General features: G+C 46.7%; 1 protein-coding gene across 2 annotated transcripts in view; it reads right to left on the bottom strand.

The window, feature by feature from the left end:
* Positions 1 to 11,052, bottom strand: part of LOC101561702 (chondroitin sulfate proteoglycan 4) — a 62,006-nt gene that overhangs the window by 9,442 nt on the left and 41,512 nt on the right. For both annotated transcript variants that reach the window (XM_023708880.1, XM_023708887.1), the window contains one exon: positions 8,024 to 8,187. In XM_023708880.1, coding sequence (XP_023564648.1) covers positions 8,024 to 8,187 — 164 coding nt within the window. The remainder of the gene's footprint in view (positions 1 to 8,023; positions 8,188 to 11,052) is intronic.

Raw genomic sequence — 11,052 nt, 5'->3', positions numbered from 1 at the left:
CTATAAAATATAAATATATTTATATTAATCCAGATAGTTTCCAGAGTCTTTCTGGGGGACCATTAGAAAACAAATGGTGTAGAATTTGAACTAATAAGCATAGAAGGAAAAACACAATGAGAAAAACTACCAGTTGGCAAGAGTTCTAGCCATAGTACTTCTGGTAAGAATCCTACAGTGGCTGCTTGAACCAGTATCTCCCACTTCCTAGTTACAAAAGAGGGGAGCACAGCAGCGCATATTCCCGGCAGAGAAACCCCTTCGTGGGAATGGGGAAGATGCGTCTCAGGACCCTGGTTCCTAAAGAGTGACTCAGCCAGAGCTAGTTAGAAATGGGTAACCGAGTACCTGGTCCAAGTAATTATCCACAAGTGGAGGCTCACAGTATTCTAGGACCGGACGGGGCCCTGCAGACACCTACTAGAACAAAAATCTTTTCAAGGAGCCTGGCAGGATGTCTACCTACTGCCCTACTCAGCACAGAGGTCCAAGTTTACATCTGTGTAGAAGAGTTTCGTGGGTCTCGTGCCACTATAAATACATAGACTTTTAGTAAAAGTATAAATGAGGTATTAGAAAAAGCTACCATAAGAGAAGAGCGGGAGGCAGTGTGGGACATCTTGTCTTTGTTACGTGTGAGTGTCCCCATGGATGACACACAGATACTAGGTCCTAATCTGGGGTGCTGTGAGTGTCCCGTGACAAGGGAAAATCTCTGCAGAAGTGATTAAGTCACCGATTGAGAGATGACTGAAATGCCAAGCTGATGACAATGTACCACACCCCTCGGCCAGGACTCAGCAGCCATTCCAGCCTGCACAATGAAGAGGGGATGGAGTGACAAGACAACAAGGGCTGCACATGCACAAGTATTCTCCACACGACTCAAGTGAATTTTAATAGGAAAAGAATTGCCCAACAAGTTGTGTAAAATGTCCGTGATGACTGTTGAATCTAACTGCCATTGCGTGAGAGGCCCCAAGACAGCAGGGGGAGGCTGCAACCAGAGTGATCAGTGCACAAAACAACCATCAGTCCCTGTTCGGCAACGTTAAGAGTCCAAAGCTTAATAAGCCATGAAGTTGACTGCGTTCTCCATGAAGCTGTAATAAGTTAGTTGCTGGCCCAAGGGAAATGTGCCCGTGATCCCATAAACCCAGACTGTGAGAGAAGGAGGAATTAGACAAAATTCATAACCTAGAATTAATTGTATAATTTTCTAAATGTGGCCCGGAAAGTGTATCGCTTTGCAGCAGCAGACAGAGGCTAAGAGAGAGGCTCTCCCACACACAAGGATGCAATACACACAATGCAACTACTGGCTTTGTGGAAAGGAAAAAGAGGACAGGCCCCATAAGCCTGCAAACCAGAACATTTCACCCTTTAATGACTGTAAATGATCTCAATAAGCACCAGCATAAAAATCACTCCATTAGCTTCATGGTCTACTTGGAAGAGGAACAAGCGCTTTATTACTGCATTCAGTTCTCATTTTGTCCATACGTTCTTTTAAAGGAACAATTGTGAGTTTGTAAAACCACATTCTAGCAATTAAAAACATCTGATGGTTGATCTTCTCCCTGTACTTATATGTTTCGTTCTTCAGAATACAAGATTCTCAGGAGGATCACTGCGAGTCCGAGCTGTGTAGTGAGACCCTGTACCAAATACATTAAAAAAAATTTTAGCACAAGTTTTTGTAGTTAGCTTTGCCCATTTGGGCAGATATTATATAAAGGTGAAAAACAAAGTCACTTGTTTATTTTGGTAGACTGATTTGGTACAGTTTGAAGAGTGAATTCATTCTGAGATAAGGAAATATTTTTGAATGATGACATAAGATTTTGTTTCTCACAATTCCTGAGAGTGGCAGAGGGCCGAAAACAACTCAGTCCTCCACAATAAGGCAATGAGAGAGCCACGGACCATCGCCTGCCTAGAACACTGTCCGACAGCCTAGAACACTCTCCGAGGGCCTAAAACACACTCCGACCACCCGCTTAGCAGGTGCCTGGCTAGCACTGACGCTGGAGGCTACAAGCTGGCTTAGAAAGCCAAACAGCAATAGAGCCCACCTGGTAACTTACATACTGTGAAACAGATCTCAACTCCTTTTATAATTGTTTCCCAAGTACTGTCCCTTTTCACCATCCAGACTAACCAGAACTCATCGAAGCACAAAATATATGCTAATAAATATAAGCATTAAAGAGAAAAGTTTTTAATTTTAATTTTAATTTTAATTTTACTAATTATTTATTTTGTGGTGCTGGAGATCAAACCCAGAGTGGTGAGAAGCTGGTTTCTTAGGTAAGCACTATACTGCCAAGGTAGTCCCTGAGTGCAAGAGAAAAACTTCAATTCTCTTCATCCACTCCATCCACAGCCTGTCTCCACCATTTATTTGCCATTCCTAAGTGTTCTGCAGCTAGCTAATAAATCTAAGCCATCAAAATAAGGCTGAGGGCCAGCAAGATAGCTCAGCAGAATAAGCGCCTGCTTAGGCAAGTGTAGAGTCTGGGGTTCCACCACCAGCACCAGAGGCCGTGCCGGTGTACCTGTAACCCCAGTGCTGGGGAGGCTGAGAACAGGAAGATCACTGTGGAGTACATGAACCAAACTCTGGCTTGGTTCGAGCTGCATAGTGACACCCTGTACCAAATACATTAAAAACAAAAAAATACAGTTGACAGCTGGTCAGAGTCCAATTTTGCAGAGGCCATGAAATGGCAGAATTTAGGAAAGACTCGTGCCATTTGCATGGGAGAAGGAGACAGGATCTAGAAAGACAAAATCCAGAAAGATGAATAACAAAGTTTTTCTTCCTCCAACTAACAAATAAAAAGGTACATTCTAGGGCCGGCCAAATAGCTCAGTGGATTAAAGCATCTGCAAGCAGGTTCAGGGGCCAGAGGTTCAATCCCCCGGCCTGCTATGTCGGCTCTACCCCCAGAGCGCACTGAGATGGCAACTGAGACTGGGCGTGGTGGTGCATGCCTGTAATCCCAGCTGTTGGGAGTCTGTAACAGGCGGATCACTAGGAGTCCTGAACATCCACCCTGTAGACCCTTCCCTAAAATACAAAAAGTACATTCTGAATACAAAAATTAATCTGAGTTCCATTATCTTCAGATTAAGACCCATTGTACCACACTTACGAGTGGTGCTCTGTTCTCTCTCAACAAGTGTAACATTTTCATGCTTTCTGATTTTAAGTATATATATTTTCACATTACAACACATATACTGAAACTTTTAAAATAAACTACTGGCCTGATAAAGCCAGAGTTTGGTCCATGTACTCCCTCCCCTCCCCACGGTGGTGACCATCATGACGACTGAAAAGGGGATGGACACAGGTATGCCAGTAATGTACACAGAAGGGCAGCCAAATGCATCCTGCTAAAATGCTCAACATGGCTGCAGGTACCCCCAGCGGCTCCTACGAGGAGTCTTCCCGCTGTGTCCCTTTTGCCCTGACCACTGGACTGGGGTCTCCAAGCTCACCCAGCTCCGGGCCTCATCTCCTCCAGCCAGTGCTCCGCCCGAAGACAAAGGTGGAGTGATCACATCTGATCCCCGCGTGAGCCCCATTCCATTGTCTGCAGCTCTCTGTCTTACCACCCCTGGGGAAAGCGCATTTGAGAACAGCGGGGACTCTCCCCAGAGGAAACCAGTAAGTGGGCTGTAAGGTGAAGCAAATGTCACTCTTCTCTGACGACCTCGTTTCCATTCATTAAATTACTGTAGCACATTAGAATAAACACACTGGGCAATTTCAGTACCCTAGAAAATGGCCTTTCCCTGGGAAACTTGTCTTTCGGGTACCAGGAGAATAAAGGGACTTTTTACATTTCCAAGAACAAAAAGATAGCATCAGCTCAGCTATCATTTAGTGAGGGTTGGAAACGGTGATGCTTGCGTGCTGCCTCAGCATCCAGCTGGGCATTAGCTGGACTTTCTCACGCCAGCAGCCAGTGTAGCCTCGGGGAGCTGGTCCCCCTCACCCCAGTGGGCAATTACTCAGCTGCTCGGGGGACTCTCCCTAAGGGCCCGCTAAGGCAGCCTGCACCACGGAGCTCACTGCCCATATCACATGTCACAGTGCCCTCAAGCTCTGTGTGACTCCTGGAACTTGTGTCTGCCGACTTTAGATCAAGCAGTTAAAACTCCTCTGGGGAAATTCATTTGGAGAACACCTCCTGACCCCAGGGAGTCACTGGCCTGCCACTCCTTTTCTCTCTCTTCCTGACCTCTGTGTGTAAATGGCTATTGGGTGTGCTGTGTATCCACCAGGACCTGGAAGTAATAAAACCCTTATTTCTTCTACATTGCATCTTTCCTATTTACTGGAGGCTCTTGTCTTAAAAATACTGAATTAAAAAAGTGGAGAAATGGGCTGGGGAGACAGCTGAGTGTCTAAGTGCCTGGCTGGCAAGCGCAAGGACCCAGGTTTGATCCCAGGTACCACATGCCATGCCAGCCACCAAAACTGGGTGGCTGCACACCTGTAATTCCAGCACTGGGTAGGCTGAGACTGAGTCCGAGCTTCATAGTAAGACCCTGTACCAAATAAATATATATTTTTTAAAGTACAGAAATGTACAAAGCACTTATCTCTATTGTCTGTCTTATTCTACACTTAAGCACTGGGATGACAGGATGGCTTTGATGACAGGACGCTAGAGTCAAGGGCCCGGGTTCCAATCCTGTCTCTGCTACTAATAAACTGTGTATTCCTAGTGCCTTAGGACCCAAGGTGGCGCACGGGGGTAAGTCACACAACAGAAGAGTTAGAACGGTGCTTAGTACGTGACCAATGTGCAAAATGTCTTCAGTGATCATTGCTACTATTTTTCCCATTTGTATAAATCAGGAAACTAAGGTTTAAAAAACATGTACTTTGCCCCGAGTCACTGAGCTAATGCACATCTTTTGTCTGTGAAGGCCATCATGTCGTACACAGTCGCTAGCAGTCGGCAGCAGGAGCAGCAACTGGATGTCGGGCCCCCACAGCATAATTTTTCTCCCCGCTGCACCACACACCAGAGGAACAGAAGGCACGGGCTGCTGGGCTGCTTTCTGGGGACTGTCTGAAATGTCGCCGTATGGCAAAAGGATCTACCTAGGGCCACGCTCGAATAAAAAGCCGGTGCACAATCTTCATACACGCAACCCTGTATACAAGGTGATAGAAATATACGATTACTGTTTAAATCTTTTAAAACTTATTATGTCTTAAAGTAAAAGACATATTGCCCTCAATCCCCTTCAAAATATTCCTCTTGCTTCAAACATACTTCTCTCTCCATTCTTTCCATTTTCCGAAGCCGATCTGGAAGTTCCCTTTCCTGACTTTACAAGGTGTGATAAAAAAATATAGTGAATGTTGCTGTCGTGTGTCGCCCAGTGGAAAGCAGACTCGCAAAAGCACCACCACGTGTGTTCTGGCCCACTCCTCTCACTGGCACTGGCACCCCGTGTGTTCTGGTTTGTGTGCATTTGCTCCCCCGCCCCCGCCAAAGCCTCAGGCAGTCACTGAGACCCAGTTCTACAGTTTGTGATTAATTCATGATCCAAGGTTGGGATTACCGGTGTGATTACTGCTAGGGTTCTTGTAGGCAGCTGAATTAGATAAAAAATATTATAGGCAGTCAGACAGGGCCAGGCCCTCAAAGGAGATAACACAGAGACAATATACCTTACAACAGTGGGAAGGACGGATGCTCTTGCTGTGAGCCAGACCTACAGACCAAAGATCAAACAAATGCTGACCTCCCTAAAGATTTTCATCAGGATTGATCGTCACTCTGAGGGAGCCAGAAGAATCATTAATCTGAATACTACCGGCTAGCTGCTGGACAAAGTCCTGCTCTATATTCATGCCCGCTTGCTACGTGACTCGCTTCCCCATTTGGTCCTGGACTTTATCAGTTTTACCACTGAGCAATGGTGCTTGTAATGTCATCGGCTGACCATAGTTTTGTCCCACCCCACTTCCATCTAAGTGAGTTCCCACGTTCTCCACCACCGTAGACCCTCCTCACCGCATGGTTATAAAAGTCCCTGGAAGCGACAGCTTCCCAGAGACAATCTGCTCGGGTCCCCCTCCTGTCTCTCTCTTGGACAGGAGCTTCTTTCTCCCAGTAAATATATTCTGCTCATAGCCTCTGTTTGTTCCTAAAATTCATTCTTTGCCCTCTAGAACCGCCTCAGAAAGTGGCAAGAGTGTGGAGAAGCTCATGCAGAGCAAGGGGGAGTTTTCTGAGGTGCAGTAGTGACTGTGTCTTTTACTCTAATAATTTTTTAAAACTTCAAACATTCACTCTATCTTTGTTTTTAGTTACACTTTGTATATAATTAGGCAGTTCCTCCTTTGTCCTTGACACAAAGCATCGAACGAGGCCCTCGGTGTGGCAGGTGTCAGCGCTGGAGAGCAAAGGGCTGTGCAGCGAGGGGACACACACACCTTGCTTACCCACAACGGGCAGTACCCCTCCTCCCCCGGCCCTGGACTTACGACGCTGTTTGGGTTGTGCTTCCAGGCCGGAGCCTGCTCCCATCCCCACGGAAACCCACAGTCAGGGGCCTTCCTCACAGACAGACCACACAGGCCTGGTCCAGTAACATGTGCCCTTGCAAATATTTTATGCTTCCATAAAATGAAAGGTCACTGATAACAGCATTTGCAATGATTAGCGCCACATTTTTCTGTAAAGAAAGAAAAGGAATTGAGGCTGGAGCCCAGGCATCTCTGGATGACTGACACTACTTCGTTACCATGCAAACATGAACGGACCCTGAGCAGGTGCTGACGCCTGCGAGCACATTTCAGCTCCTCTCGCTAAGCTTTTTCCTTTTTCTAAACCACATCTGTGAACCAGAGAAATTATGCTTCCTGGGGCTGCGGGTACAGCTCGGCTGTACAGCACCTGCCTGGGAAGCGCAAGGGCCTGAGTTTGATTCCTGGTTCTAAAAAAAGAGAGAAAGAAATAAAGAAATTATGTTTCTTCTTTTTAGCATCACACTTAGAACTGCTGCTGGCCTCTGGCCTGCTCCCTAACTGGACCCAGGCGGAGGCAACCGCCAAGCAGACGCTAACTTCAGCCCTGCCACGCCAAGCTGGAGGCAGATGACTGGCAGATAGGTTACTCTTGCTATTTCCTCTAAACCAGATTTGGGATTTTGTTTCATTCTCCAATCAAACAAACCTACAGCCAAGTCACCTACCAGACCTATGTATATACTTTTTCAGAGTGAAAGGAGAAAGTTGAATGGCAAACAAGAGGAATATTTATATTCAAAAGCTCTCTTTGCAAGCACAGACTTTGAGAAAATACAGTGATATTTAAACCAATATCTGGTCAACCTAGTTCCTAGGTGGAATACAAAACACAGGTTGGAAGGTCTACTCATCTCAATAAGAAGGTAGGTGGATGCTGGTGCCGGTCCTGAAGGACCAGGGCAGTCCACGACAGCTGGCTGTGGCCACAGATGACACACCCACAGGCATACAACTACAGCACAGTAAATAGTATCTAATACTAAATATCAACGTGCAAACACAGATGCCCTGCGGGATTTACTCGGCCTACCACGCTTTTAATTTCCTTTTAAGTCAGTCTTCTGCGATAAAATTACTCTCTGTGGAAGGCTGGTGCTAATATTGATTAGAGAATCTTTTATGCCCATACCCTGGACTCTGAATAGCTACTTTAAAGATAACAACATATGATATATTAACTATTTTTATTGTCCTATTATTTTGTTATAAAATTTTGTTTTATTTTTTCCCCATAAAATAAATAAAATCACCCTTGTTATTCATTAGACAGAGTTTAAATTTGTGCCATGGTTTCTGACCACTCTGTCTCATGTTATGCTCCCTGTGAAGCATCAGGTTTCGCAGCCAGCACGGCTGAAGTCAGTACCAGCTTGGGCAGCAGAGTGTATTGGCCGCGTCGCGCAGGATGGAGACAAGGGCCACTTTCTCCCAGCTCAGCGGAGCAGACGTCAGACTCACCAGATGTTGGGTAAAAGTAGAAACATCCTCTGTGCAGTTGTCAGAGTTCATGCTCAGCAACCTCCCAAGTCTAGGGGAGCTCAGAACCCGAAAAGTCACAGTTCTGTTTCCAGCATCATTAGTCACGACCTTCAGGTCCTGAGGCGAAAGGGGCTTCGCAGAGCCTAAGGAAAGGTGGACACAGGTGCATGAGGAGAGCATTCAGGGAGGCTCCCTTTCATGAAAGGGATTTTTATAGACCCCCGAAACTCCATGGGAAACGCATGGGTATGAGTGTTGCCTCGCTCTAACTTGACCCTGAGCTTCGCGGTACTGTTGATCCTTGAGGCATCCGTTTCCGGGCACGATTTGCTACCAGCACCCCAGGAGAACCCAGTTTCTGACCACCCCTCTCTTTCCCGGCCCAGACCTGAGTGTGTCAAATGGGTCCTGCTCAGTGCAGGGAATATAAAGCAAAAGCAGCTGATATCATGCTGGGAAGACAACAGAAAGGCCCCCTTCCCTTGGAGAGCAGACATGTGTTCTTATGAGGTGACTCCTGGGGAGCCCACACCTGCATGCCTCATGGAACTCGTACAGAGCAAAGGCCCATGTGAACACCAAGGGAGTGGGAGGTTGGGAAGGGCTGGCGTTGACAACAGAGGTCCTGGTGCAATGGTGGCCTCACCGGCAACCAAGGGCCAAAGAGGCTTGGGTACACTCGGAGTGTTATAACCTGTGCAATTGATTCCAATTTTGTAACTCTGTATGTTTCCACTGTAACTTTATTAACAAGGACTGTTTGGTATAAGCTGACAACTTAAACTCCATCTTGTAACAAGCTTTGTAACTTCTGTTTTGTAAAACCTTGATTTGTTTTGTAAACCCCCCACCCATGCCTTCCCTGAAGAATGTGACTGTTTGTACAAATAAGTAAGTGTTTCTCAGCATTCTGCAAAATGAGTTAAACTGTTCTTCCTACGGGAACAAACAGACCCCTTAAAAATGGGTGAAACTGTCATCAGATGTCCTTCCGACTACCGGAACAAAAACAACACCTAAGCCAAACAAGGACATATTCCTGTAGGGTTTGCAAAATGTGACCTCGTCTATGGAAACAAAGAGTTAACCCTTGGTCATGACAAACTCAAAATAAGCTTTGTAAAATCCCCTTTCCTCCCCCTACTCTTGTGGTTTTTCCCTTTAAAAACTGTGCCTCACCTAGACTAGGCGCGCACCTACTTGGAGACAGGAGTATGTGCCGCCGCTGAGCTCAGTTAAATAAAGCGCTTTTAAGCTGAGTCCAGTTTTTGATTTTTGGGTTACAACAATGGTACAGCAATACTCCTTCAATGTTCTGCTGCAAAGGGTCAGTGTTTCCTCCCTCGTCCACTGTGGACTAGTGCTTTGTAAAATAATCAAAATGTCACAGCAAGGTCAAAAGTTTGTCAGGCTTTCACTTCCCATTCTTAGCAGCTCATGATGAAGGGACATGGATGGTACTTGGAGGAGCACACGCGCAGAGGAAGCACCCCTTCCCACTGTAGGGATTGGGGGAACGCCCCCACCTCACAGGGCGCAGGGGCTGCCGAGACTTCCGGCCTTCGGGCCCCGCTTCTTACCTCATCGCTGGGCATCAGCCCCTCACGCACGTCTCTGAGTATGCATTTCGTACGTTAATTATAATGTTAAGGCAGCCAGCCGGTAATAACCGAGCCTCCCGCATGACACCCTGTTTTCGCTTCCCTTACTCAGCCTCCGCAGTCAGAGAGCAGGGGCCACCAGATGCAGCGTGCCAACCACATTCTGTGTGAGCTAACTGCGAGAAGAACCCAGCTCTGGGTCTGGACAGCTTCCAAACTTGCAAGGATTTCCAAGAGCTTGCAATTTGAAGACTCCAAGTAAAATGCCTGAGCTCCTAAGATAAGCACCAGGGCCTGGGGCTCCTGAGGGTGAGGGGAGGTGAATGTCAGCCTCAGAAACACAGCTCCGCCCCACGTCCTGAACTGCCTCGGCCCAAGGTGTGACGTGTGCAACTGCTGCCATGTTCCTCTCACGTTTTTATTTTATTTGTTGTATTTTAGGGAAGGGTCTACAGGGTGCTCAGGGTCTCACTACTAGATCAGACTCTTAGTGATCCGCCTGTTTACAGCCTCCCAAGAGCTGGGATTACAGGCGTGCGCCACCACACCCAGGCTCAATTGCCATCTCAGCCTGCCCCAGGGGCAGGGCGGGCACCACAGGCCCGGGATTGAACCCCTGGCCCCTGTGTCTGCTAGCAAATGCTTTAATCCGCTGAACTATTTGACCAGCCCTCCTCTCACTTTTTTTTAAAATTTATTCATTTTAATGAGAAAAAAGATAAAATTGCAATGGAACAGTTTCAAAACAGGTTAGTAGACCAGTTACAATAATTAATACATTCACTGCCTACTGTCTTCATAGTAGTTATTCAGAGGACAAGATATAGACATGATATCTTGTCTAATCCTCTCACTTTTCGCTGCTGCTATTTTTTGCAGTCGTTGCTGCTTTCTGGCCTCTGGAACTCGGGCACCACGATGGGAGGTCTCATCTGGGAGCTCGGCAGAGGTGGTTCTGTGCTTCTAGTCAATGTGACAAACTCATAAGTAGGGCCCTTCCTGTCAAAGTGGGGTCCTCTCTTCCTATGGATAGATTATTTTGCTTGTGCGTTGGTGGGGGGGATCTGGACACATCTAATTCAACCTTTGTATCCTGTTTTCCTTTGGAACATTTTCCTACAATGCATTTTAATGACTTCCTTGTTACAGAGAACCCCAGCTCATACTAGCTTGTCCTTCCACCTCCAAGGTGACCTTCAGGGGTGAGAGATAAAAGAGGCTCTCTTTACAATATTTTTCTATCCAAAGGATATAAAATCAGCTTGAAAATACATCTGTGGGCTGGAGAGATGGCTCAGTGGTCTAAAGCACCTACTTGGAACAAGCTTAGCAAAAGCATCAGGGACCGCGGTTCAATCCCCCAGCACCACATGCCAGCCAGCCCCGCCCCCTGGTGGGCTGAGCTGG

This window comes from Octodon degus, unplaced genomic scaffold (assembly GCF_000260255.1).
Source record: "Octodon degus isolate 3935 unplaced genomic scaffold, OctDeg1.0 scaffold00001, whole genome shotgun sequence".
Taxonomy (NCBI): Eukaryota; Metazoa; Chordata; class Mammalia; order Rodentia; family Octodontidae; genus Octodon; species Octodon degus.
The sequence above is the reverse complement of the archived record's forward strand: the minus strand, read 5'-3'. Positions and strand labels throughout refer to the sequence as shown.